Source organism: Heloderma suspectum, chromosome 3 (genome assembly GCF_057233095.1).
Source record: "Heloderma suspectum isolate Gila_16-S chromosome 3, 16-S_ref, whole genome shotgun sequence".
In the NCBI taxonomy this organism is placed as follows: Eukaryota; Metazoa; Chordata; class Lepidosauria; order Squamata; family Helodermatidae; genus Heloderma; species Heloderma suspectum.
In genome coordinates, this window is record NC_139460.1 from 1,019,560 (window position 1) to 1,047,012 (window position 27,453).

The 27,453-nt window shown below is 59.1% G+C and overlaps 2 protein-coding genes across 4 annotated transcripts in view; one reads left to right on the plus strand and one right to left on the minus strand.

Annotated features, from left to right (window-relative positions):
* Positions 1-6,424, plus strand: part of APBB1 (amyloid beta precursor protein binding family B member 1) — a 27,657-nt gene extending 21,233 nt beyond the window's left edge. For both annotated transcript variants that reach the window (XM_084842206.1, XM_084842207.1), the window contains exons 13-15: positions 4,879-4,994; positions 5,211-5,387; positions 5,733-6,424. In XM_084842206.1, coding sequence (XP_084698332.1) covers positions 4,879-4,994; positions 5,211-5,387; positions 5,733-5,900 — 461 coding nt within the window. In that variant the 3' untranslated portion in view covers positions 5,901-6,424. The remainder of the gene's footprint in view (positions 1-4,878; positions 4,995-5,210; positions 5,388-5,732) is intronic.
* Positions 22-21,454, minus strand: SMPD1 (sphingomyelin phosphodiesterase 1). 2 transcript variants are annotated; one of them, XR_014788918.1, is made up of 7 exons: positions 21,041-21,454; positions 14,727-15,487; positions 10,106-10,277; positions 9,753-9,829; positions 8,799-8,944; positions 3,074-8,612; positions 22-2,101 (listed from the first exon to the last, which is right to left on the minus strand). XR_014788918.1 is itself a non-coding variant. In XM_084842208.1 (6 exons), the coding sequence occupies exons 1-6, from the start codon at positions 21,239-21,241 to the stop codon at positions 8,203-8,205; spliced, it is 1,767 nt and encodes a 588-aa protein (XP_084698334.1). In that variant the 5' UTR covers positions 21,242-21,449; the 3' UTR covers positions 22-8,202. The 2 variants fall into 2 exon arrangements, 1 of the variants encoding a protein (XP_084698334.1); XM_084842208.1 differs by having other exon boundaries at positions 22-8,612; positions 21,041-21,449.
* Between the last annotated feature and the right edge of the window lie 5,999 nt (positions 21,455-27,453).

Genomic DNA, 27,453 nt, shown 5'->3' on the forward strand with positions numbered 1-27,453 from the left:
AAAGAATCAAGCAGAGAGAAGTTGAGGAATAGTAGCTTTTATAATAAAATGAAGCCTCAAACTCGCTCGCTAACCCTTATCTGGATCCTAAGAGTGACTCCCCAAAGCCCCTTGGTGGGGGGGCAGGGATGAAGCCCACCTGGGCTCCTGGCTTGAATGTGTCGCACACAAAGACCGTTTCCTTCCCAGACAGAGTATTCCTGGGGGATGGCGGGAGGTGCAGCCCCGGGGGGAACTCAGATGGGCCGATCAGTAGCTGGGCGGGCCTGGTCATGCGCCCCCAGGGGGCTCCTACTTTCACATGGCCGCGTTGGTTTGGGAGGGTCATGCCAACGCAAGCTGGTGTCTGCAGCCACCCGGCTCTGTTCTTTGTGAATAGACATTTCCCGAGAAGACCGGGCTGGGGCTGGAGAAGGTTGGAGTGCTGCAGTGGTCCTGGAGGGCAAGGCTTTCCACGGCTATGAGCCACAGTGCCTACCTTCAGGCACAGCAGCAGCGGGCCTCGAATGCCGGTTGCTGTAGCACTGCAGCAGGAGTAGGGTCCTCACGTCCTGCTTTTGGGCTTCCCATTGGGCATCTGGCTGGCCACTGCGGGAAACGAGATTATGCCCTCACGGAGTCTGAAGGATCCTTGGAGGTCATCTAGTCCACCCCCTCAGTGCAGGCTCTGCCGTGCAGGACGCAACGAGAGCATCACTGACAGATGGCTGTCCAGCCTTTGTTTAAATCACTCCAGCCAGGAAGGGCCCCAGCCTCTTGAGGCAGAGCCTGTTCCCCTGTCAAACACTTCACTTCTGTGCAGTCTCCACACGTTGGTTCTAGCCCTTTCCTCGGGAGCAGTGGAGAACCAGCCAGCTGCGTGGCACAGCCCCTTCGATCAAGGAAGACCGCCATCGGGCCCCCTTCATCCTCCCTTCTCCAGGCTCCACATGCCCAGCTCTTTTGACCGTTTCGCATAGGGCTTAGTTTCCAGACCCCTCACCATCCTTGTCACCTTCTTCTGGACACGCTCCAGTTTGCCAATGCCATTCTTAAAATGGGCTGCCCAGAACTGGACACAGCACTTCAGATATGGTCTGATTAGCACAGAATAACAGTGGATCTGTTACTGCTCAAGATATGGACACAGTGCTTCTGTTTATGATGCCTAATATTGCATTTGCCTTTTTAACAGCTACGTCACACCACTGGCTCTCGTTTGACTAAGTTAACAGTGCAATCCTATGCATGTCTACTCGGAAGTAAGCTCCACTGAATTCAGTGGGTCTTATTCCCAGGTAGGTGTGTATAGGATTGCAGCCTGAGACTCCTACACCCTTCTCACATGTTCTGCTGCCAAGCCAGGGCTGCCCCAGTCGATAGGCATCTTTGATGCTTTGTCATGCATCTCTGCTGAGTATCGTCTTGGTGGCTTGGCCCAACATTCCAGTCTGTCAAAGTCATTTGGAATCTTGGTTCTGTCTTCTGCAGGGTTAGCTATCCCTCCTAGCTTTGTGTCACCTGCAAATTCAATAGGCACAATCCCTCTGCTCCTTCATCTTCTATAAAAATGTTGAACCGTCCAGGGCCTGGAACAGAGTCCTGTGGCACTTCACTCAGGAGGGAGGGCCTCTCTCCCCAGGTGGACACAGAGCCTTGAATGAGCGCTTTTGTGGTATAGCTGTCGGTCCAACTAGCTGTGGTCCTTTTAACAGTCATATCATCCAGCCTGCTTTTTACCAGCTTGTCAACTGTGGTATCACGAGAGACTCTTTCAGATATTTTGCTGAGACCAAGTTATACTGTGCCCATGGCATTTTCATGATCTACTGAACAAGTAACTCTCTCAAAAAAAGGCGATCAGGTTGGTCTGGCGAGACTCACTCTTGATAAACCCACGCTGGCTCCCAGTAATCAATGTCTTCTTTTTAGATGTTCACAGACGGGCTGCTTAGTCATCTGTTCCAGAATTTTACCTGGGACCAACATCAGTCCAATTGGTCTGTAGTTTCCCGGATCCAGCTTTCCCCTCTTTTTGAACTTTTGCTTTATCAACCAGTTCTTCCCTGTTGGTTCAGGATGAAGCCAGGAGAGCTGATCCCCTTGTTCCTTCTTCCACCTTCTGAGAGATGAAGATGTCAGCAAGGCAAATTGAAAATTTATTAGATGTTCCACTAAGTTAGACGTCCAGCAGATGTCAAGGTGATTTAAATCCCCCATTACTACTAGGACAGGGCATCTGTTAAAAGTTTTGTTACCTGTTCCAGGATAATACTATCCGTATCTTCTGGCTGGTGGGCGGTCTGTAGAATACAGCCACAACATCACTTTTGTTTCTCACTCACCCGATCTTTACCCAAATGTGGAACTGATGTCCTCGCTGCGGAAGGCTGTGTGGAGCCAGAATTGGCCTTCACAGCCACCTGCAGACCCACTGCTAGATATCACTGCTAACACTGATAGGTGTTGATTGACCTGTCTTCTATGAATCTGTCTAATCCTTTTAAAGAGTTATCTATATAGACTCTATCTTTGGAAGACAATCTTACTCGGTCACAAGTGATCACCATGCTGCTGCTGCTGCTGCACCGTCCCAGTTTCCTGCTGTATTTCCCTGCAAATTACTGGGCTCCACCACCACTTCTCTGCCTTCTCCTTTGCCACACGTGTCTTTGTCCCTATTACTTGGCTTGGTACTTTGCTCTGGGTAGGGCCAGAATTTGTTTGGTTTACAATTTGATGTGAATTTACCTAATCTGCACTTTCTGAACTTCTACTTGAACCCAAATGCAGTTGCACTGCGAAGTCTGCACTTCCCCAGATACAGTGAGCAAGTTCTCCAATAAAAAAAAATCTGCACCAAAAATATGTGTATTAAGAAAAATGCACATATTAGGGGGAAATGTGCACAAAGTTACTATGTACTATGGGGGAAGGGTAGTGCATACATCTGAAAAAGTTTGCACAAAAATGCACATATTAGGAAAAATGTACATGAAAAACTACACACTTTAAAAATAGAATCTGCAAATTGCAAGGAAATGGAACGGAAGGAACTGAACTGTGGAAATTTGACAAACTGAGGAAGAATGACCTTTGCAGAATCCTCTGTCCCTGGCTCTGGGCTTTTGTCTTCCTCTCCTCTTGATCAGTCTTGTGGGGCTCTCGCCGGTCACTGTCTTCCCAGACTCCCTCCTGAGGCGCGCCCCATCTCTTGCCGGGGCTCTTCCATCGGGAGCGCTGGCCACAGTGCAAGAAGCCGCGCCTCTCCTGACTGGGCTGTCTGTGCGGGCGGGTCGTCACCTCCGTTGTCCTGCTTTCCGTGCCTGCGGCCCAGCCTCGGGCAGGCGGGAGTGCCGAAAACGCGGCTCGCACCCCCGAGGCCCGCCCAGCCTCTGGAGACCCGCCCGAGGCTTCCGCTGGCGGCGGCGGCGTTCATGGCCACGGGGGCAGCGGCAGAGGCGCGCAGTCGGAGGGACTCGCCGGGCTTCTCTCCTGCCTGTCCTGCGCGTGCTCCAGGAGGGCAGCGCAACTCCCGGGAAGACGTGTCCGGCCTGCACACCGCTGCCTCTGCCCCTCTCACGGGCAGCCGCCGACCCCCCCCACGCGCCGCCGCCGCGGGTTGTTGGTGGCGCAATTCGTCCCAGTTGGCCGGGGGCCTCGCGAGCGCCTTCTTTCGCCCCCCATGGGAGGGGGGCGGTCCTTCTCCAGAGGGCCCAGGGCCAACCTCGGAGGGGCGAGCCTGCCATCGGCCGCCCGCTTCCCGCGGCACACGCTGCCCCCCCCCCCCCCCCCGGTTCTCTCACCTGAACCTCTCCGTGCTCCGGCGAAGCCGCCAGGGGGAGAGGCGGGCCTGGAACCCCTTCCTCGCCTTCTCGCGCAGCACGGCTGCTGGCCCGCCGCTTGCTGCGGGGTCCTTCAGGCGCTCCTCGGCAGGAGGACCAGCAGCCCAGGAGGCAACGTGTAGGCTGCCACCGCAGCAGCTCCCTGCCTCGCCCGCGAGGCGAAGGACGCCGGATGCACCCAGCGCCGTCTGCGAGGGCTCCCTCTCACCCCTCCCGGCGCAAGTCCCATGGAGCCCCCCGCTCCCTGTAGACGGAGGCCCCTACCGCAGAGCTGACCCACCCGCTTCCCCAGCTACAGGCGGGGTCTCCAGCCCCAAGATTTTGGCTGACCATGGACAGGCCTTGGGCAGGTCCAGCAGGCTCTTGGGTGGGAGCGGCCCAGGCCCCCTCAGTCAGTGGTGAGCCCCTTCCAAGGTGCCCCCACCTGGGGGAGCTCTGCCAGTGTCCCCCTTCCCCCACATCAAAACATGTCCCCCCTCAAGCAGCCACTTCCTTGGTCCGGGGGTAGGAGCCTCTCTCAGCCTGAATTCCATGCCAGAAACTCTCGGGGGCCGCATTCCAGTGGGGGTGGGGCCAGAGGCAAAGGGCCGGGGCCAAGACACCCAAGTGCCAGCTGAGAGCGCTCCCTGCCAGCCGCTCAGCCCCAGGAGAGGCACCTTAGCGTTTTGAGGGGGGGACACTGCGTAGAAGCCAGGAAGCCCCCAAACGCTCAGTGGCCGTTCAGTGGTTCAGGGAAGGGGTGGGGCCATCTGAGGGATGCAGGGAACCATATTGGGGTTCCAGGAGGGCAGATTTAGCCCTCGAGCCTGGGGTTGCCCACCCCCCCGCTAAAGATTTGCCAAGCTCGCCTGTGAACATGACCGGCCTGACCATGCCCCGCGGGGCCGGTTCCCTTGGCTGCTGGCAGGAGAGAACGTTAGCCATGAGGGAAATGGAAACACCATGGGGCTGCCAGAGCAGCGAGGTCGTGCATGGTGCACCAGGGCCCAGGTGCCATGGCCCCGCCGCCCCTGTGCCGCTCAGCCCTCGCCCTCTCTTGTGGTTGACTCCCCAGGCATGGATGTCATCAACACGGCCCTCAAAGTTGCGCTGGAAGGTGGCGGCAAGGAGCAGTGGACGCCCAGCCAGGTCAGCGTGGCACCGGCCACCCTCACCCTCACGCACCAGCAGGTGAGAAGGGGCCAGGCTCTCTCCCCGGCTCCCCAGGCAGCAGGCCTGGTGGCTCCCAGCCGCTGCTCTTCCACCTCAGCTGTGATGGGCAGCGGACTGCGGGGGGCCTCAGTGCCACACGTGGGCGCACGCATCGTTCTCTGGGAGGCCCTGTTGCCGTGGGGGGCGGGTGCTTGTGCGCAGGGGCTGCTCTGACTCCCCGCCTGCTCCCACCAGTCGGACGCTGTGCTGTGTGAATGTCGTGTGCGGTTCCTCTCCTTCATGGGCATCGGGAAGGACGTCCGCTCCTTCGCCTTCATCATGGCTGCCGCCCCGGGCAACTTCCGCTGCCACATGGTCTGGTGCGAGCCCAACGCGGCTGGCCTCAGCGAGGCTGTGCAGGCCGCCTGCATGGTGAGTAGCCCGGCCTGTGCTTTGTGTTTCAGGGAAGGGAGGCACTTTCCCTTCCCAAGCCCCTTCGGTGCATTCCTGAGTTCGTTTTTGTGGACGGCCCAGAGAGCTTTGGCTGTTGGGCGGTATAAGAAATATGGCAGAGAACTGTGTGCATGCCTCCGGCCAGCTGCCCTACAGGGATGGCCCTTGCTCATCCCTTCAGCTCTTGAGCTGGGCCAGGGACTTGGCCGGTTGTGGGGGGGCAGGGGCTCCTGGCACTCCCTCCTGCCTGCCCTGGGGGAGAGGAGATGGGGAGGGTGCGTGCGTGCGTGCGTACTGCCTTCACCCGCTCCTCCTCCTCCTCAGCTCCGCTACCAGAAGTGCTTGGATGCGCGGCCTCAGACCAGCAGCTCCTGCCTCCCAGCACCCCCTGCGGATTCTGTGGCCCGCCGCGTGGGCTCCACCGTCAGGAGGGGGGTCCAGACCTTGCTGGGGACCCTCAAGCCCAAGCGCCAGGGGGCTCAGACGCCATGAACCCTCTGCAAGGAACGTGGAGCCCGTCCTCGGGGGCCCCATCAGCCCGGCTGCCCTCCTTCCCTGGCGTGCATCCCCACATGAGAGCGTGCTGCTGTGTATTTATGGGGTTCGAGTGTGTGTGCGCAAGTGGGGCAGGGGAGGGCGTCATATCTAGGGCTCTGTGCCGCTTCGGCCAGGGTGCCCCCCGCCAGGCCGGATTCCCTGTCTGCGTGTGTAGGCGCTTTTAACCACTAGAAACGGCTGCTTCTGACTGAACGAGGCGGACGTGGACGGCCCGAAGGCCCCCGGGAGGGGCGGCACCAGTCTGCAGGGGGCCCGGGGGCCCCACCAGGCCACACCGAGGGGCTGGGGAGCTGCTCTCTGCTGTAACGGGAGCGGTGTGTTGTACTACCATCGTGAATAAACTCCGTTCCCAGGACTTGGCTTCCTCCTTGAACGGAGCGGAAACGCCACAGGGCGGGGGGGGGCATCTTCTGTGGAGCTGTTGGGGCTTCTCCGCTTGAAGGTTCATCACAGCCTGACTGAAGGGCGGACCCTGGCTGCAGACGTGCTGTGTCCTGCTAGAGAACTCCGGCGCCAGAGGGAAGCTGCTCAGCGGGGGGGGGGGGGGGGTGCACTGGCTTTCCCTGCAGGCCCAGTTGCTGGCACCAGTAGGCAAAAGGGTGCCAGGTGGAGCTCCAGGGAAGCAGAGCAAACGGGGTCTCGGGGGACCAGGGGTCTGATGCAGCTGAGGGCCACTTCCCAACCTCCATCTCGGAAGAGAAGGCCGTCCCTGCATAACGCAGCAGCAGCCTGTGGGAGCTGCTGGCCCAGGCGGCGATGTGCTCTGTTGGCTTGGCGGGGGTGTGAGGCCGCCGCTTCATGGAACTGTCTACAGATGGCTCGTTAGAACCTCCAGCCTCAGGGGAAGTATGCAAGCAGGGGTGGTGGAGAGACGGAGACATACACACTGAACAAGGGAGGAACTCTGCCCTTCAGGGTCTGCTCGGGGGTGGCCAGCTTGGAAACTAGAGGCTGGCTAAATGGTCCTTTGCTCTGATCCAGAAAGGCAGCAAGGGTGGCAGGTGGACACGCTGCAGCATCAGGCCGCTGAATCCTATCCTCACCCTGGCAATACTATGGGGAAATATGGAAGAGGCGAGCGGGCGGGGCTGCTCACATGGGCCATGCATCCATCTAGCCAAATGGGCAAGGGGGCTGTAGCCACAGCTGCCACCTGGAGCTCACGGGGACGCTCCGGGCAGGACCAGAACGTCCCTGCGCCAGAGCACAAGGGGAGTGGGGGGCTGTCCCCTCCCCCTCAAAAAAAGTGCCTCAGTGCAGCCAGATGCACTCTGGGAGTTCAAGCAGGTTGCTGACGAAGGTGAAAGACAAGCAAGGTGGGACAGACTCCACTAAGCAAGGGGGGGCCCTCCCTGGACACACGTCAGGCAGCCAAGAGGAGGAGGAGAACCAGAAGCCATTTATTGCAAGGGGGGAGTCATTAAAGGGAGGAACATCCCAGTAAGCGCAGCAGAGCACAAGGGAGCAGCCCCTTGCTGAAACGGGGGCTCCTTAGGCCAGACCGAGGTGGCGGCTGTGGTGGACCCTGCCCAGGACAAGGGACCAAGGGCGGGGGTCTCCGGCAGCCCCGCCCCCAGCAGCAGCTTGCAAAACCCATGCGGACAAAGGCAGAGCTGGGGGCGGGGGGGCCTGTGGGTAGGGACAGACTGCCAGGCACAGAGCAGAGGGCGCACCTCTGCCTGCAAGCGGGGGCCACCACTCCTCCAGGGCCGGCCTCGCTGTGAGCAGGGCTCTTTGAGTGCACTGCGCCCGTCCACAGCACACCCTGGCAGCCCCCCGCCCTCAGCCCCTCTGGGCAGGAGCACCATCCTTCCGGGAGCTGGGGCGGACGGGCAGGCCGCCTGAGGGCCAGCAGGCCGTGGCCCCTCTGGGAGGCCCCCAAGGCATGGGAGGCAAGCACCTGGCCAGCGGGGTGGACAAGGCGGAGCGGTGCCCCTGCCCACTCTCCAGCAGGCTGTCACTGCTCCACTCCCGCCCAAAGAGCGGGGCGGGGCTGCTGGATCCCGGCAGTGGCCCACCTACCCAGGGCTTGCAAGGCACCCAGCAGGCGCCTCCAGAGAGACGTCCTGGAGAGACATGGGGGCAGGGGCTCTGTGCCTCCCCCAACTCAGGCAGGGCCTCCCCCCAGGCACAAACCTTTATCTCCCAGGCTCACGGGCCAGCAGCAGGCCCTGCGCGAGTGCCCGGGGCAGCCGCCCCCCTCCCCGCCCCTGCTGGGCCGCCCTGCCCTTTGCCCCTAGCAGAGCCGCTGCCGCCGCCACCAGGCCTGGATCTCTGCAAAGGGCATCTTCTGGGCCTGGGCCTGGCAAAGGCTGGGGTCGTCGGCACGGCCAGTGCGGAGGGCGCACAGCAAGGCCCCCTTGCAGGCATCGCCGCACGGCTCCCGGGGGGGGTGGCCCTTGTACATCAGGTACCAGAAGCGCTGGAAGAGGGACTCGTCGGCCTGGAAGCGCCGCAAGAGCCGGTCCCAGTCTGCCGGGAAGGCAGCGGGGAAGCCGTACGTCTCCCGAGCCCCATAGAGGCGCTGCCATTGGGGGACGGCCCCCGGCACATTGGCCAGCGTCAAGTTCAAGATGAAGGTCTCGTGGTCCAGCACCAGGTAAGAGCTGCCAGGGTAGATGCCGTCCAGGTGATAGACCCGGTACCCTAGGGGGCAGGAGGCTGGTGTCAGGCAGCAGCAGCAGCCTGGCCCCTGGGCAGAGGGGGGCTCCCAGCCAGGGAATGACGGCTCCCAGCATGCACCACTGCCTTGCAGGGGAGCAGCAGCAGGCAGCCCTCTGCCTGGAGGTGCAGAATGGGGCCACCCCTGGCCTGCGGGGGGAAGCCACTCACCTGGGTTGAGGTTGAAGTACGTGGTGACGCTGGGGGCCACGAATGCGATGCCCACCGGGCGGGAGAGCGTCTCCTCGTCGTAGAACATCTCAAATTGGTCGACGTGGGTGTGGCCAAAGAACTGCCCGGCCACAGTGCCCTCGAATCTACAAGGACAGGCAGGTGGGGTCAGCAGAGACATGCTGGATTCCAAGCGCCCCCCCCCATCCTTTGCCACACCCTGGGAACTGAGGCAGGGCTTGCAGAGACGGAGTGCACATGCCTGGGTGCGGTGGGGGGCCCCTGGGAGGAGCCTGCTCCAGCCACAGGTGTGGGGGCGCGTGCAGACACGCCTCTGTGAGGGAGGGGGCTAAAGGGAGGAAATTGAGGCACCCCAAAGCCCCGGAGATGGATCGGGGAGGGAGCTCCGCAAGCTGGCTGTTCTTGCCGACAGCAAGAAAAGCGTGACCTTTTCAGGGCCACCTGATGACTCGGGGCGGCTCTTGCCTGAGGAGACCAGCAAGGCAGCACTTGGAACTGCCCCGCCCCGGTGTTTTCAAAGCGATTCCCCGGAGTCCCGAGCTCTCGCGTGGGCGCGGGGTTCTGGGCGCGTCCATGTCTCGACTTGGGCAGTCCTGGGCCTGGCCTCAGGAGGGGCTTTGCGGGAGGGCACTGCTGGCTCCGCCGGGCTGCTCCAGGACACTGCCACCCTCGCTCCGCAGAGGAGAGATCGCCCCACAGACGCAGGCCCAGGACTTGCCTGCGTGGGTGGGACGCCCCTTGCAGGCTCGGGAAGGGCAGCTCGTGTGGCCCTGGAAGACCACCTGGGAAGGGCCGATGCTGGCAGCCACCTCCCGGGCCCAGCTGCCTCAAGGCCTCCCGTTGTGGCCTGTGGCCTGGGGCACCCCTCCCCGCCACCCCACGTGTCAGCAAGCCGGGGAGCGCGGTGCAGCAGGGCGGGCGGAGGCCTCTCACCGGTCGATGATGCGGTAGTAGTTCCATCCCCAGGAGCGCAAGCAGTGGGAGGGGGGGATGTGCCCAATGATGTGGACCTGCAACCAAGAAGAGGGCTGGTAGGGCGGCAGACACGGGGCAAGAGGCCAGCTGGGAGTCCACAGCCCGGGAGGGTCCAGGGCCAGAAGCCTCGGGCTGATGGGGGCGGATTGCCATGCAGCTGTTTGCCCTCTGACGGCGGGGCAGGGCGGGGCGGGGCAGGGCGGGGCAGCCCCCCCACACTTCAGGAAGGACTCGGACCAGGCCGGGCTCCATGCCCTGATGCCCAGCGGCTGCCAGCGGCCTGCGATCAACAGCCCCCCCAGTGCTCTCACCTTGTCCCCACGGGCCTCCGCCCTCTGCAACACGTCCACCAGCCACTGCAGCTGCCCGGCTGGGTCTGTGGAGTTGATCAGCAGCCAAAAATTGGCCTCTGAGCAAAAGTTCATGTTGAGTGAGACGAGTCGGAGGCCGGGCAAGACCCAGAGGGTGTAGAAGCCGCCTTTCCTGTGGAAAGAAGAGTCCATCAGCAGGGCAGAAGCGGCCCCAGGGGCCTCTGCAGGGCCAGGCCAGCCCCCCCCCAACCTCGGGAGGCCTCCCGGTCCAGAGGAGGGTGGCAGGCAAGGGAGCCCCGGAGCGTCTCCCTGCTCCATCAGCAGCACTGCAGGCCCCAGGCTCTGTCTGCTCCAGGGCACAGTCCAGAGTGGAAGGCCCCCTTCCCACAGAACGGAGGTGGTGGGAGCAGGCAGCTGCCCCTGCCCCTGCCCTGCCCTGCCCCCTGTGGCTCCAACCCACACTGCCCTCCTGGGCAGCACAGGGCTGCAGAAGCCCCGTGGAAAGGCCCGCCCCCCCGGTGCCCCGTCCAGCCTCTGGCACTGGCCTGACCCTCCCTCCTGCCACAGCCCCCATGCAGCAGCGACTGGGCAGTCCCCCAGGGCTCCGCTCTGGATGAGCAAGGAGAGGTGCAGGAAAGGCCAGAATCCACAAAGCCTCAGGAAAAGGGTGAGCACGGCCCCCAAGGGCACGCGCCCGGGGAGAAGGCACGCCCAGCTGGAGAGGGAAGGTCTCCCCTAGCGGCTCCACAGGAGCACCCGCCGGCTGCAGCCGTCCTGCGTTCCTCGCTTGCTTCTCAAGGTGTACCATGGCTGAATGAACTGAGATTTGGTTTTAAAAAAAATCTACATGCCCAACTTCTGAGCACTAATATTGTTCCACGGAATCATTTGAGCGCATGCTATGTGCCCTACTGAGAGTCAGAGAATGTTTGCGCAAGACCAGCCAATTGTTTTGCCAAGACAAACCGAAAGGGAGAGAGTGAAAAAGCTGGAGAGCAGTTACAGGAACTCTGGGGGAAAGCGACCATGTTGTACTTGAGTTCTTGGTTCTAAGGGAAGCAAAAGCTGAGTGTAGTCAAATGCATACCCTGGATTTTAGGAAAGCTGATTTTAATAAACTCAGAACAATGATCAGGTAGGTCCCATGGCAAGCAACGCTAATGAGAAAAGGAGCCCAAGGTGGGTGGGACCTTTTAAAAAAGGAAATTCTCAAGGCACAATGACAATTCCAGCAAGAAGAAAAGGTGGAAGACAACAGAAGAAGCCAATGTGGCTTCACAAAAAGCTTATGGATGACCTGAAAACAAAAAAAGACACATATAGGAAGTGGAAAGAAGGCCAAGTAACAAAGGAAGAGTACAGGCAGGTAGCACAGAATTGCAGGGATGGCGTCAGGAAGGCTAAAGCGGAGAACGAGCTGAGGTTAGCGAGGGATGCTAAAAACAAACAAAAAGGCTTTCTTCAGCTACGTGCACAGTAAAAGGCAGAGGAAAGAAATGGTGGTTCAGCTATTAAATAAGGATGGCAAAACGATAAGAGATGACAAAGAAAAGGCAGAGATGCTCAATTCCTACTTTGGCTCAGTCTTCTCCCAAAAGAGGGTCTATGACCCCCCCAGCAAAGGCGAAGTACAGGCTGAAGGGGCAGGATTGCAGCTTGAGATCGAAAGGCATACGGTCAAGGAACACCTAATTAATTTGAATGAGTTCAAATCCCCAGGGCCAGATGAGCTGCATCCTAGAGTCATAAAGGAACTGGTAGAACTCTCAGAACCGCTGTCTATTCTCTCTGAGAAATCATGGAGGACGGGGGAAGTGCCAGATGACTGGAGGAGGGCTAATGTTGTCCCTATCTTCAGAAAGGGCAAAAAGGAGGTACCTGGGAGCTACAGACCAGTCAGTCTGACACCAATCCCTGGGAAAATTCTGGAGCAGATGATAAAGCAATCCATCTGGAAGCACCTCGACAACAATGCCGTGATTACTCGAAGCCAACATGGATTTGTCAAAAACAAGTCCTGCCAGACGAATCTGATCTCATTTTTGGATCAAGTCACCTCCCTTGTGGACCGTGGGAATGCTGTAGACATCATCTACCTCGACTTCAGCAAAGCTTTCGACAAAGTGCCCCATGATATCCTGATGAGCAAACTAGCTCAAAGTGGGCGAGATGAAACAACGATCTGGTGGATCCACAGTTGGCTACAGAATCAGATTCAAAAGAGTGCTTATCAATGGGATCTTCTCAAACTGGGATAGGTAACAAGTGGGGTACCGCAGGGCTCAGTCCTGGGCCCAGTGCTCTTCCACATTTGTATTAATGACTTGGAGGAGGAGGTGCAGGGAATGCTGATCCAATTTGCAGATGACACAAAATTGGGCGGGATAGCTAATCCTTTGGAAGACAGAAACAAAATTCAAAGTGATCTGGATAGAGTGGAGCGCTGGGCGGAAAACCACACAATGACATTGAATAGGGATAAATGCCAAGTTCTGCACCTAGGAAAAAGAAACCCAATGCACAGTTACAAGATGGGGGATACGTAGCTCAACAACACTGCAAGCGAGAAGGATCTTGAAATTGTTGTCGATCACAAGCTGAATATGAGCCAACAATGTGATGTGGTTGCAAAAAAGGTCAATGCTGTTTTGGGCCGCATTAATAGAAGCATAGCTTCCGATTCCCGGGAAGTACTTGTTCCCCTCAACTCAGCACTGGTTAGGCCTCATATGGAGTACTGTGTCCAGTTCTGGGCACCACACTTTAAGAAGGATGCAGACAAACTGGAGTGGGTTCAGAGGAGGGCAACAAAGATGATCAGGGGACTGGAAACAAAGCCCTATGAAGAGGGACTGAAAGAACTGGGCATGTTTAGCCTTGAGAAGAGAAGACTGAGGGGAGATATGATAGCACTCCTCAAGTCCTTGAAAGGTTGTCCCAGAGAGGAAGGCCAGGATCTCTTCTTGATCATCCCAGAGTGCAGGACACAGAATCATGGGCTCAAGTGACAGGAAGCCAGATTCCGGCTGAACATCAGGAAAAACTTCCTGAGTGTCAGAGCAATACGGCAATGGAACCAATTACCTGGGGAGGTGGTGGGCTCTCCCACCCTGGAGGCGTTCAAGACGAGGCTGGACAGCCATTTGTCAGGGATGCTCTGACCTGGATTCCTGCATTGAGCAGGGGGTTGGACTCGATGGCCTTGTAGGCCCCTTCCACCCTACTATTCTATGATTCTAGGGAAGAAGAATCTTTTTGCAATGAGATAAAGATCCCCGCAGGTGCAGCTAGCAACGAGGGCTTCAGCCATGCTGCCGAGGGCCCCCCATGCCATCGCCTTTTCAGTGCCACGGTCCAGAGGGCATTTGAAAGCAATGAAGGAGGAAGGCGGGCCTTGGTGCCAGGTGGACCAACGGGGTAGAAGCGGAAAGGGCCACAAACGGCCAGGGCAGAGCAAGCAGCACTGTGCGAAAGGCAGCCGGGTTCTTGGAGACGTCATCTGATCTCTACAAGGCCTTTGCTTGCCATGACTGCCCATTGATAAATACAAATACTGTTGAAGGTGCATAAGATCACTGCCTTCACTCCGCTTTTCTGTTCACATTACACCCCAAGCGCAACACAACCGAGCGCCCCCTGAAATAAATACAACCGCAGTCACGAGCCCGCCCCACCGGACCATCCAAAGCACGGCGTCAGAGCAATGCCACCAGACATGCGTTAATCACGGACTGCAGCAGTACCCCCGGAGGCCAGTCGGGGCCAGGGGCTGGCAAGCAGAATGGAGCACCGCACGGGGTTTGAGGGGGCACCAGACGTGCCCCCTCTGTGGTCAGGCCTGACCGGAAGCTGGAGGTATTTCAGGCGGCTTCTGAGATATCCTCCTTTCCTGGTTATTTCAAGCGCCTCGAAGACAGAAGCAAGTGAGCAAGCGAGGAAGGCAACCGCAACCAGCAGAGGGGGGGGGCACTGCGGGGCAGGGGGGGTCCCATGGGGCCATTTCAGAGCTGACTGAGCACGTTTTCTGCTTGAGCGCTGGGGCGGAAGAAATGCTCTTGGTGCACTTTGTACGCAGGCTGGACTGGGCAGCTTCTCCTTCGAGGGACTTTGGCTAGCAAGGCTGGGAAAAGGGCCCCTCTCAGCACAAGGCCCCAGAGACCGGCTGCTGGAGGAGGAAGAGACCACCACGCAACCTCCGTCAGCAGACCGAGAACATGTCCGTCCTGAGAAGCCCGGCTGGCAGCCAGGGGTCCTGGCTCCCACACTGTGCCTGGCGCTCCGCTCCATCCTGGCCAAGCAGCCCCCCCACCCAGCCAGCCTGGCCACTTCCTGCCCCTGCGGAGATGTGCCAGGTGTCGGCGCCCTTGGTTTAGGGCAGGGATGGAGAACCTGTGGTCCTCCAGATGTTCTTGGACTACTCATCCCTGGCCATTGGCCCTGCTGGCTGCAGTAGATGGGATGTGGAGCCCAAGGCCATCTGGAGGGACACAGGTCCCCTGCCCCAGACCTGGGAGATGCTCCATGAGAACAGGAGCAAGGAAGCCCGGCCATCAGGGGTCCCTCAGCTCATGCTCTCCCCGCACCCTGCCAGACCCTCAAAGCATGCACTCAGCGCCCCTACCTCAGGGTGGCCAGCGCCTCGGAAGGCAGCCACGGGTGCCAAGCCTCGGCCATGGCAGAGTAGAGCCAGGCGGAGGACTGGTTCCCATGCACGTAGGGCGGGGGGAAGGCGTTGACCGGCACAGACTCGTGGTTGCCCACAGCAGGGTAGACAGGCAGTGGCCCCAGGTGCTTTTGGATCAGGCTGGTGACGGTGTGGAGGGCTTGCAGCTGGTCCCCACGGCTCTGCTGCCAGATGTTGTGGGCCGGGATGTCCCCAGTCCAGTAGGCCATGTCGTAGGGTCCCGTGGCCGCCAGATGCTGCAAGAGGTTCTCCAGCGTGTGCAGGGGCAGGTCGCACTTGCCGTAGGTGCCCCAGTGGCCAGCCCCCGGCCCCCGAGGCTTCCCGCCCCGGCAGCACAGCGGGTCCTTGCAGGCGGGGTCGCTGCCGGGCGTGTAGCCCCGGTCCCAGTGCAGGTCGGTGAGGAAGAGCACGCGGGCCATGGGGGTGCCCGGGGGCGGGGGCACAGGGGGCCGCACGGGTGGCTTGGGCGTCTCTGGCAGCGTGACGTTCCAGTCTGAGAAGATGTCCCAGCGGCCGCAGCGAGCGCCCACCAGGAGCCCGCAGATCTCGGCTGGGCGCAGGACAGAGCGGGTCCAGGCAGCCAGCAAGTCCTGCTCAAAGAGGCGGATGGTCTCGTTGCACACGTGGGGGGGCGCCAGGTGCAGCTTCACACAGACACTCACGGCCACCTGCTGGATGTGGCCCACGCTGGTCTCGAGCTGCGAAGCACAGAGTGGGGACCGCGTCACACGAGGGGCAGGCAAGGAGGGCCTGGAGGGGGCAGTGCACTGCCTCCCGCCGAACAGTCCCAGGGCCGTGGGGAGCTGGAAGGGGTGCAGAGCAGAAGCCGGGGCCCTTGGCAAGTCTGCACGTAGTGCCAAGCCTGCAAGGGGCTGGCAGCACAGGCCTCTGAAAGCGGGCCAAGAGCCAAGGCCAGCTGGAGGGGAGGGCTGCTTTGGGGCCGCCCCCACGTGCGTGAGGCTGCCGCCGCCTCCTACAAAGGAGCTCCTTGAATGCAGCAAAGATGCTGATGCAAATGCCGCCTCAGCTGAAAACAGCCGGATACAAGAAATGAGAAGTGCCGAGAAAGGGCCCTGCAGGAAGAACTGGGCTCAGCTCTCCACCGCCTGGGCTTCCTGCGCAGGGCTGAGTGCGAGCAAAGGAGAGCACAGTCTCCACTGGCCATGGGTGCCCCGGTGGCCTCTGGCCTCGACAGCAGAGACTGCGCACAGAAGGAAGGGGCACCTGACCCTTCACCCTGCCCACCCATTCTCCCATGAAGCAGCCTGGAGGCAGAGCGGGAGCATTGTCCAGGGAGAATGGGATCTCGCAGCCCTCCCTTCCTGCCTATCTGCCCCGCCCCTGGCCCCCCACAGCAACGGTGTGGGTTGGGAGCAGAAATGTCCAAGGTAATGTTTCAGGCTGGCCCTGGACGTCCTGCTTTGTCACGTAGGCTTCTGGTTCCGATGGAGACCTCCCTTCAGCACAGCACATCATCCTCTCGGATGTTTAATGTGCCCCACAGTACTCGGCGCAATGCAGAGCCACCACAAGGAACTTGCACGCCAAGGAGGCCCAAGGGGGGAGCTGCCTATGAAGCACATGGCGGCAGGGAGCAAAAGTGGCTGTGCCCCCCCCCCCCAGCCATGAGTAGTTCACGCCCTCCTCCCCTGAGCCAGGCCAGGCCCACAGCTGCTCAGTGGGCAGCAGCCAGCCATGGCTCAGGGGACGGGTGCAGCCTGAGCAAGGTGGGGGCGGCCCAGACCCCCCAGGACCTGGCAGTCAGGGGGCTACAATGTCTGAAACGGGGAGTTACATCCCCCAAACCGCCCAAGGCCAATGAGTGGAGGGCCAGGTCTCTCCACAAAAGCATCCATCTTAGCCCACAGTTGATGCCACGTCCCATGGCAACCAGGAATGCCACATTTGTTCCACATTGCTTGAGGAGGAGCTGCAAGCTTCAGCCCCGAAACTGCAGCTGGCCTGTTTCACCCCTTGCTCAAGTGACCCACCGCTCCTGGGGGGGCACTGATGGAGACACCCCCCACCGCAGGCACATCATAAACCCCCAAGCACTTCAGTCTATTCTCCCTCCTAATGAAGCTGATCTCACCCCCATGATTTTGGGATTTAAGGCCACCTCAACCAGGGACCATCAACCCTCCCTCCACCAGTGACAATTAGCCACAGGATAAGCAGGTCTGGAGGGGCCAATTCTCTCCATTCAGTTGATAACACCATTAATATCCTCCCAGAGGTTAGAACCGGAGATGGAAAACGGGAGCTGAGCTCAGCCAGCAGGGCATCCCCCCCCCCTCCAGGTGCCAGCCCTGCCCTGAGCCCCAGGACACGGGGGGGGGGGGACACAAGGGAACGCACCCCATGGCCCTGCACAAGCCTGCCCTGCAAAATGGGCAGCACTGTGACCCCCTCCCCAACTCCAAGGAAAGTAGGGGGATGAGTGGGAGGCACCAAGCGGAAGGCGCAAAGCTCACCCCGTGCCACGACGGGAGGAGCCGGACAGGCAGGGCAGAGCAGGGACTTTGGAGGAGGCCAACGGAAGGAGACCCTGGCCACCCAATGGAACCAATTCCCTGGGGAAGTGGTGGGCTCTCCCACACTGGAGGCGTTCAAGACGAGGCTGGACAGCCACCTGTCAGGGATGCTCTGACTTGGATTCCTGCACTGAGCAGGGGGTTGGACTCGATGGCCTTGTAGGCCCCTTCCAACCCTACTATTCTATGATTCTATGACACCCCCCCCTTCCAGGAGGGCAAGGGATTTCCCAGGAGAGGGGACAGAAAGCGCAACCAGTTCCGAGGGAGGACAGGCAGAAGTTCCCCTTCTACCCTTCCCTGATTAAAGGCATTTAAGTAGATGGAGACCCCGCCGGGGGCGGAGCGGAGCATGGCTCCCAGCCCCATTAAGGCTGCCCTGTAGCCCCAGCTTTTGGGACTGCCCAACCCTTACGGCAGGATTGGGGCCCTTCCTCAGCGCAGGAAGGCACCCTCCTGTGCATAGCCTCCTGGGAGCTGCGTGCTCCACACTCGCTCTGCCGAGGGGTGGGGTGGAAGACAACGGGGGTTAACCCTTCCTTCAGCTGTGACCTCCCCCAAATCGCTCCCCACACTCCCATCAGGCTGGGGCTGCATGGGGCTGCAAAGGAGGTGGCGGGCTGACCATAGAGGGCGCGTGGGCCTCTGCTTGCCCAGCCCTGAGGCAGCCGGCCTGAGCCACGCGCCCCTGGCAGCTCCACGGCTCGAGCCAGAGATGGCTGGAGCAGGGAGTGCCGTCGGTGCGACAGCCTTGGTGACAGCCCGTGGACTGTGGCACCTGGGCAAGGTGCTCGTGGAGGCTGTGGGCAAGAGACGCGGGGCCTGGGGCAGGCTGAGGTGAGAGTGGCCCACGCCGGGGCAGGCCTGCTTGGGGAGAGGCTGCAGAGGGCCCAGAGAAAGCCGCTTTCTGGGGCAAGCACAGTGCAGGTGGCAGAAGGGCAGGCCGGCACAGGGAAGCCTGGCTGGCAGCAACCTTTGCCTGCTGCCCTGGAGCGGCAGCCGCTTCCTATAACTGAAACGTCAGCCGAGGCCACGAAGCAGAAACCAAGGCAGGGAGTCATTTCTTCGTGCGACACAGAATGACACAACAATGAGCTGGAAGCCCCAGCCACAGAGCGAGGAGGGCCACTGCGACAAGGCCCACCCCCTGCCTGAGCTGCCTCGCCCCACCCACCGCCACAAGGCCCCCATGCCCACAGGCCGGCTCTCTCCGAGGGCCGGGGGGAGGGGCGTGCTGCTGCCTTCGTCCCCTTCCCACACTAAAAGGGGCTTGAGCGGGTGGTTGCCGGCCAGCTCTGTGCTGCAGTGGTTCTGCTCCTGCCTGGACAGCCAATTCCAGACCGTGGTGCTGGGGGATTATTGCTCTGCCCCCGGCAGCTACGCCATGGGGTGCCACAGGGCTCTATTCTACCTCCCGTGCTGCTCAACGCATGCATGAAACTCCTGGGGGAGGTAACCTGAGGTGTGGGCTGAGGCGCCACCAATGCACCTCTCTCTCCTTTTCTCCAAACCCAGGTGAGCCTGTGGGTGTTCTAAATCAGGGCCTGGGCATGGCAACGGGCAGGATGAGGGACAATAAACTGAGACTCCGTCCAAACAAGACAAAGGTGCCTGTTCCAGAGAAAGAGTCAGGTTCATAATCTCTCGAGTCCAGCCAGGCTGCCTCTGTGGCATGCAGCACCTTTTATCAGCTGGGGCTGATATACCACCCACGATCCCATCTGGACAGAGGCGGCCTAGCTACAGCCACCCATGCTCTGGTAGCCTCTCGTCTGGATTGCTGCAATGTGCTAGAAGTGCGGCTGCCTTTGAAAACAGTCCGGAAACTTCCGCTGGTCCAAAATAGGGCAGCAAGATGGTGAATGGGGACTGGTCAACGTGATCATATTACTCCAGTGCTTTGTGATCTCCACTGGCTGCCAGTCTGTTTTTGGGCCCAATTCAAAGTGCTGGTATTCACCTACAAAGCCCTACATGGCTTGGGGCCAGGTTACATGAAGGATTGTCTCCTCCCATATATACCCGGCTGGACCCTAAGATTATCCTTAGAGGCCCTTCTCCATGTGTCCCTGCTGAATGAGGTGAGGTGGGTGGCTACTAAAGAGAGGGCCTTTTTAGTGGTGGCACCCTGGTTGTGGAACACCTCCCTAGAGGCTCTCTTGGTGCCTCCCTTGTGGTCTTTTCGTTCTGGCACCAGGTGAAGACCTTTTTATTTTCCTACACTGTTTAGCACTTCAGTTTTGAACAACTGTGTTAGTGTGTTTTTAGAACTTTGCACTGTTTTAGATTGTTACTCTGGTTTTATTCTGTTTTAAATCTACGGGTTACTTTTATTATGTTTTACTATGCTATTGTATTATGTGGTCTTAGCTTTGGGTGGTATAGGAATGTAATAAATAAATAAAATAAACTCTCAAAAGTTATTTTAACCACTCTGTGCTAGAAACAGGGCGCTGGGCCAGGTTATTTAGGGACCTGGCCCCCTGCTGTCCAGTCCCCAAAGGGAATCCCAGAATGGCTGATGAAAGAGGCGGATGACTTGGTCCGGAGGTGTTGCTAAGCCCGGGCCCATGGGATCTTATTTGGTCGCTGCCCGGAGGAAGGTCTCAGGAGTGGGCCAGGCTGGGTTCAACTGTGGGCCCCAGGACCGCCAGTGAGCTCAGAAAGAGGGAGGGATGATGGCAGCACTAGCCTGGCAATAGGCTAGTTTCGGAAACAGAACGCTTTCAAAGAACAGCTTGAAAATCCAATGCTGAGGGGTGGCTTAAGCGGCTGGCCTTGAACCTGACCCAGTCAGAGCTACACAGTGGGGGGGGGGGGAGGCTTCCGGAGGGAAGAAGGAAGAAGACTCCCCCCCCCCCCAAGCAACACCGCACAGGAACACCGCAACGCCTTTTATAATGGCAACAGGTAGGACAAAAGACGTTCCTGTTTAGAGTGCGTAAATCAATGTTTACAATGAACATGAGACACCCCTGCCCACAACGGAGCCATTTCCACTCTTCTGAAGTTACGTGGGGAAATAATTCTGATGCTGCCCCACAGGATACCTTCCCCTCACAGGCTCCAAAGACTGGGTCCCCCCCCCCAACAGGTCTTCTTTAGAGGCAGGCAGGTGTCATTACCAAGAAGCAGAAAGAAGGAAAAGGAAGCTCTCGGAAAGGATGGTGGTGGCAGTGAGCTGTGTGCATGAGGCAGCTGGATAAGGGACAGGTGGAGAGGAAAGACGGAGCCTGTCTCCCCTGCGGGACCAGCCCAAGGAGTTTCCCAGTAGGCTGCTCTGGAGAAAACTCAGGAGCGTGACCACAGATCCTGCCAGCTCCACTTGTCTATTGCGACAGCCACGCACAGGGAAAAGCAAGGGCGGGGGAGGCATCCATATCATATGATGGCCAGCAAGAAACGGGAGGAAGGGAGGCTGTGTGCGCGCGGCGGGGTGAGGGTGCGCGCGCAGAGGGCTCTGGGGCCGTCTGTGCGGACGGGGCCTCCTCAGCAGCGGCCCCGAGACCGCGGCCTTCCTCCCCCAGGGGGCCTGCGCGACCGGCGGTCCCGCGGGAGGAGGCGTCACTTCTGGCGGGGGTGACCACCCCCAGTTCGCAGCGGCCGCCGGCCTTCCCTCGCACCGCCGCTTTGCAAGGCATCCGCGCCAGCCGCCTTCCCGGGCCGCCGCGCGCCGGCCAGAAGCCGCCCGCCGAGAAGCCCTGGCGCCGCACCCACCTGCGCGCCGGCGTCGAGCGCGGCGAAGAGGAGCTTGCAGGCGGGGCAGGTGAGGTTCCTCCAGCCGAAGCGCGCGCCGGCCACGGGCGGCGGCCCCTCCAGCGCGCCCGCCGCCGCCGCCAGCAGCAGCGCGGCCAGCAGCGCCCGCGCGCCCGGGGGCCCCCCGCCGCCGCCGCCGCCGCCGCCGCCGCCCGCTCCCATCCTCGCCCGCGGAGCGCCTGGGCCGCCGCCGGAGCAGGAAGCGCGCCGGACTGCGCAGGGCCGGGCGGGGCGGGGCGGGGCGGGGCGCCCTCCTGCGCTCTGCCGGCCGGCGGCGGCGCTGACGCGGCCCGCGGCGCTTCCGGCGCGGCGCGCACAGAGCGCTCCCGGCAGGCGACGGATGCGGCCGAGGGCGGCGCGCCCGGTTGCAAGATGGCGGCCGTGGCGTCGGGTTCCCTACGTCAGAGGCGGGGGTGGGGGAGGCGGCTCTTCCGTGGGAGCCGATTGGTGGCTGCCCTCCAATCGCCGCGCAGTGCCCCGCCCCGCCCGGCGCGGCGCGGCGCGGCGCGGCGATGGCCCGGCCCTGGCACGTGCGCGAAATCCGGGGCGGGCGCCCCCCGGCGGCTGGTTCCGCGGGGCGCCTCTTGCGCCGCCCGGCTGCCCCGGCCCCCCGGCGGGGCCGCCCCCTGGCTCCTGGCCTGGCCCTCTGAAGGCAGCGCGCGAGCTGGTCTTGATCATCTGTTCGTAAAAATTTAGCGGGGCGGCCCCCCCGCCCCCCCGCAGCAGCTGCTCCTCGTGCTGCGCTCGCCGCGCTCGCGGGGACGGGCGAGACCGCTCGAAGCATCCGACTCCGCCTAGCGAGCACCCGGCGACAGCGAGGGCGGCGCCACGGAGCTCGCCGGCAGCCTCGCAGCGTTCCGCGGCGCGCCGTGCATGTCCTCGCGGCGCCTCGACAGGCAGGCAGGTGCGTTCCCGGGTGCGCGGCGTGTGATCGGGAGCCGTGAGTGAACACGCACGTGGGCAGCGGGGCAAACGGGCCAGAGGCCGGAAGCGCGGCGCGGCCAGGCAGGGGCCCCGGCCTCATTCCAGGCCAGCCCCCGAGTGCCGGGCGCGGCGACGCGCCCACCCCGGCGCTGGCGAGGTGCCCGACGCTCGCCGTGTCATTCAGAAGCCGCGCCGTCGTTCTTGCTCAGCCCAGGACGGGAGAGCGGCACCTCTGCGGACCCCGACCCCTTCGCTGTCGCCCCACCTTCCCCACACCCTCGCCACCCGCGCCCCCCGCCTCTCCCCTTACTGGCCGAGTGATCCTCCCGGGAGCCTCCTCCGCAGGAGGAGGGCATTCCAGCTTTTCTTGCTCCAGCAGGGGTGGTGGTGATGATATGGTAATGGTGATCATCAGTTACAGAGGGCTCTCATAAAGGGCTCAGAGCACTGGACTTCTTTCAGCAGCCCTGCATGGCAGGTGAGCATCACCGCCAAGTTACGGCCTCCTCAGCCACAACAGCGGAAATGCTCTTCTGTGATCAGGCCACCAGAAGACAAAAGCCCCCAGCGCCCATTTGCCTCCACAGCAGCTTGGTGTGCTGAAGTCAGCGGGTGGCGGCATGGAGCTCAGCCGCATTGCCTGCTCACCCATGTCTGAACGTGAAGCTGCCCTCAGAGGCCCCACCGACGTGCGCCTGACTCCCCTCTGCATCCACCTGCCAGGTGACTCTCACGCAATCTCATATTTAGGGGCAAGGGCCAGTTTTCTTTCTAATCTTCTCTTTTCTTCCCAATTTTCTTTGTATTCTTTGCATTTCTTGCTGACACAACCTTGCAAAACATTCATTCCTGTGTTTCAAGTAGGGCTGTCACCCGATCAAATCAGTCAAATTTTCATACATGTGCATATGAGAAAAAAGCACCCAATCTTCCTAGAATAAGAACCATATTTTGTTTTTGTTTTGATGCCTTTGGGTCACATATAGCAGATGCCTTCTTAGCTTAGAGGAGGCACCTCCCTACCCCCAGGAGGAAATAAACACTTCTTCTAAGGCAGTTCTTGCCATTTGCAGCTTTTGTAAGTATTGCTAAGAACACATTTTAGATTCTTAAAAAATCCACCACATTTCTTAATCAGTGAGCCCTTCTTAGTAGACCGATGGCTTCCCGGGGAGGCACGAGCACTGTAGAAGCGCCAGGGGATTGCTTTGCCCTTCCTGGTGTCCAGTACCCAGCTTCAGCCAGCTGATGGCATCCTGGCTGTGCTTTCTGGAGGGGAAGCCTGAGTGGGTCTGCTGCAGCAACACAGCCAGACTGTGGTGGTTCCTAAGGCTCTCTGCAAAGCAGGCCCCTGCAGGGCTCCAGGCAATGCAGGGCGTGAGACAGGCGAATCATTCCTGCTCCATCCAAGTAGCTTATTTCCCATACCAGAACAGGTGTGCCTGGGACTCTCCTCACCAAGAGAGAAAGCTGAAGCTAAATGGACAGACTGTGCTCAGCGAAAGATTTATAAGCCCCAGCTGAGGGTTTGGGGCTTCAGGGAGGATTACAATTTATGGGCTGTGGTCGCTGAAGCCTCCCTCAAGCCAGATAACACAAAGTGCTACCGTAAAATATATATTCATTGTGCAAACAGACTTAAAGAATAACATACCTTTGCAGTGAGGAAACAAGCAAGACACATTGCCATGTACAATACAATCAGGATGATAAGAAGCATAATAGCAATTGTGGCTAGCATATTTCTTAGTAAAATTCAAGTTTAAGTTTGTATTCCTCTCAACAAAGCCATCATCGTTGAGATCTTATAGTTCCCTATCTGGCAGGCATGGTTGGAAGAACTTAGGTAACCAAGTTTGGAGGCTTCTTATTCTCCCAGGACCTCTCTGTTGCTCAACCATGCTAAAATCTCACTATTTATAACATTCTACCTAGCTCAAGTTTGTTATCTTGAGCAAACATCTATGCAGCTTGACTCCGGCAAGCGCTTCACACCCAGCCATAGCCTCCACCCAACTTCAAGAGGGCCACTCCCAATACAGCCAGGCTTACAGCTCACTTCGGAAGCCCCTCGCCCAACGAACATACGAAGACCCATGCTGGATCAGACCAAGGGCCATCCAGTCCAGCATTCTGTTCACACAGTGGCCAACCAGCTGTCGACCAGGGACCCACAAACAGGGCAACAGCATCCTCTTGCCTGTGTTCCCCAGTAACTGGTGTACATAGGCTGACTGCCTCTGGTACTGGAGGTAGCACATAGCCATCAAGACTAATAGCCATTGATTGCCTTCCCCTCCAGGAATTTAACTCCCTTTTAAAGCCATCCAAATTAGTGGCCATCCCTACATCCTGTGGTAGCAAGTTCCATAGTTTATGGAACTCCTAGTCTATGAGTCTATGATTCTACATCTTGCTTCCTTGAAACATCTTCCTGTGGTTGGTTCTGTCTACTGCACATTGGGAGATTAACTTGCCCTAGACTGAATGTCACACCCTGGTGTCCCCCTGCCACATGCAGAGCAGGCCTGACATTTTACCATTCCAGTTCAAAAAATAAAATGGCAGTTAAAGTCAGTGCTGCCCTCTCAGTAGGGCTGCCAACTTCTCAACTGGCCTTTGTAACTCTGCCTTTATCAGCTGCCTGATCTGCCTTCATGAGCCTCTGATGAGAAGCTTCCCTTTCTGCAGATTAAGATTCTGCTGACAGTAAAAGAGCAGCCCACAAGCAGTGTTCGTTCCAGGACTGGGGGGGGGGGGGTCCTGGGCAGGGGACCTCAGTAGGGTACACTGGGGGTTTGTGCTACCGGGGGCACATGGGACGGTGTAACACAACTGTGGGCAGATGCAATCCTTGTGCAGACTGTGTGCAGAGCTACTGCCTGCAGAGTGACTCTGAGAGGTGCAGAGCACAGCCGGAGACCTTGCATCACGGGTGGGGGGCTCCAGGGGACCCCCTCGGTGGCACTGCCGCACTGGGAAAAGCACCCACGGAGCCCTGACTTTGCCAGCAGCAGCTGTTAACTCTGGCTTCTTCAGCCAGGGAGGGGGCAGGGCAGCAACCGAAATAAGGTGGCCCCCAGCGTGGGGATTTTGTGCTTCAGAAATGGAAAATACGTTTGGGACGCCCCCCCCCCCCCCCCGATCAAAACATTATGCTGTACTGTCAAGTAAAGCGCCGCATATTTTGTAGTCCCTGTCCCATGCTTTGGCATCCAGGCTGCTCAGTCTCGGCAGGCCCCGCATCGGGGCCGCGCTCCTGCCTCTGAGCTTCTGCAGCGCACACAGTGGAGTCCTACCAGAAAAGCCCCCGTCGGAGGACACTAGCCTGAGGCAGCCACCAAGTCACCACGCCCGGGGTGGGCGGTGGCAGCAGTGCTCGCCAAGACGCTGAATCTGGGTGCGTCTGAGCAGATGACGGGGGGAGGGCAGTGGGGCTGTGAAGCACCGGGCAGCTCCCTTAAAAGCAGCCCTGCCGATCAGAGCAAGGATGGCACATGCAAATCAGACCACACATATTCATCAGGATGCCAGTGGAGCTGCTGCAATATCTTGATGTGTTTTTATGCCCCCCGCCCCCCATGCACCAGGGCTCCTACAGAACAGGCCACATCTGTGTGCTGGGGTAAAACATCCATTCCTTTGGGGGGAGGGCTGTGCTCTGTGTGGGTGTGCGTTGGTGGCACTTAAGTTGGGCAAGTCAAAGCAGTAGTCCTCGGATCTAGGGGTAGAAGGTGCCAGAAGACCATCAAGTCCGACCTCTGGCTCTTTCCTGGACCATCTGCACATAAACCTCTGCAGCCGTGGCCATGAGCAAAGAAAAAAGTGCTCCAGACACAGGTGGCATCTCCAGAAGACTCCAAGCTGAAGAACACCAGCAGAAACCGCACTCAAAGTCTGCGTTGCAGGCAAGGCCTAGGCAGGGACAGAGCAGGCAAGTGCCAACATCCATGGTGCATCCAGCTGTGGCCTCCCAGTCTCAAAAGGGGGATCCTAGAGCTGGAAAAGTTGCAGAAAGGGGCAGCCAAAATTATCAGGGTGTCAGGACACCTGCCTAAAAGTATTTCTAGGCCTCCTTTAAGACTGGAACGCTCTGCAGGCACCTTCCCTTCAAGCACAGGTGGGGTGCTTTTGAGTTTAGGCAAAAGGAGATGGGAGCGGGGACATATTAGAAAAGTATTATGGAGCTAGACACCTCTGAGCCCAAATGGGAGAACCAGAGTGCCTGGTTTTAAAGTGGACGGCAGAAAGGGCATCACAGAACCTGCTGGAGTGGAGAGAACCAGGGGGATACGGTCACCTCTGGATAGAATCATAGAATAGTAGGGTTGGAAGGGGCCTACAACGCCATCGAGTCCAACCCCCTGCTCAGTGCAGGAATCCAAGTCAGAGCATCCCTGACAGATGGCTGTCCAGCCGCATCTTGAACGCCTCCAGTGTGGGAGAGCCCACCACCTCCCTAGGGAATTGGTTCCATTGTCACATTGCTCTATCAGTCAGGAAGTTTTTCCTGATGCTCAGCCGGAATCCGGCTTCCTGTCACTTGAGCCCATTATTCCGTGTCCTGCACTCTGGGATGATCAAGAAGAGATCCTGGCCTTCTTCTCTGTGACAACCTTTCAAGTACTTGAAGAGTGCTATCATATCTCCCCTCAGTCTTCTCTTCTCAAGGCTAAACATGCCCAGTTCTTTCAGTCTCTCTTCAGAGGGCTTTGTTTCCAGTCCCCTGATCATCTTTGTTGCCCTCCTCTGAACCCTCTCCAGTTTGTCTGCATTCTTCTTAAAGTGTGGTGCCCAGAACTGGACACAGTACTCCAGATGAGGCCTAACCAGTGCTGAGTAGAGGGGAACTAGTACTTCCCAGGATTTGGAAGCGATGCTTCTATGAATGCAGCCCAAAAGAGCATTTGCCTTTTTTGCAGCCACATCACATTGTTGGCTCATCTTCAGGTTGTGATCGACAACAATTCCAAGATCTTTCTCGCTTGTAGTGTTGTTGAGCCACGTATCCCCCATCTTGTAACTGCATTGGGTTTCTTTTTCCTTGGTGCAGAACTTGGCATTTATCCCTATTCAATGTCATTCTGTTGTTTTCTGCCCAGCACTCCAGTCTATCCAGATCACTTTGAATTTTGTTTCTGTCTTCCAAAGGATTAGCTATCCTGCCCAATTTTGTGTCATCCGCAAATTTGATCAGCGTTCTCTGCACCTCCTCCTCCAAGTCATTCATAAAAATGTTGAAGAGCACTGGCCCCAGGACTGAGCCCTGCGGTACCCCACTCGTTACCTCTCCCCAGTTTGAGAAGGTCCCATTGATAAGCACTCTTTGAGTCCGATTCTGTAGCCAACTGTGGATCCACCGGGCCGTTGTTTCCTCTAGCCCACTTTGAGCTAGTTTGCTCATCAGGATATCATGGGGCACTTTGTCAAAAGCTTTGCTGAAGTCGAGG

Excerpts from the sequence above, each read along its gene's own strand:
- SMPD1 (XM_084842208.1), bottom strand. The coding sequence starts at position 21,241 with ATGGGAGCGGGCGGCGGCGGCGGCGGCGGCGGCGGCGGGGGGCCCCCG. Across the intron at positions 9,830-10,105 it reads CGGAGGCCCGTGGGGACAAG|GTCCACATCATTGGGCACAT; the intron begins GTGAGAGCACTG and ends TCTTGGTTGCAG. Across the intron at positions 8,945-9,752 it reads TACTACCGCATCATCGACCG|ATTCGAGGGCACTGTGGCCG; the intron begins GTGAGAGGCCTC and ends CTGTCCTTGTAG.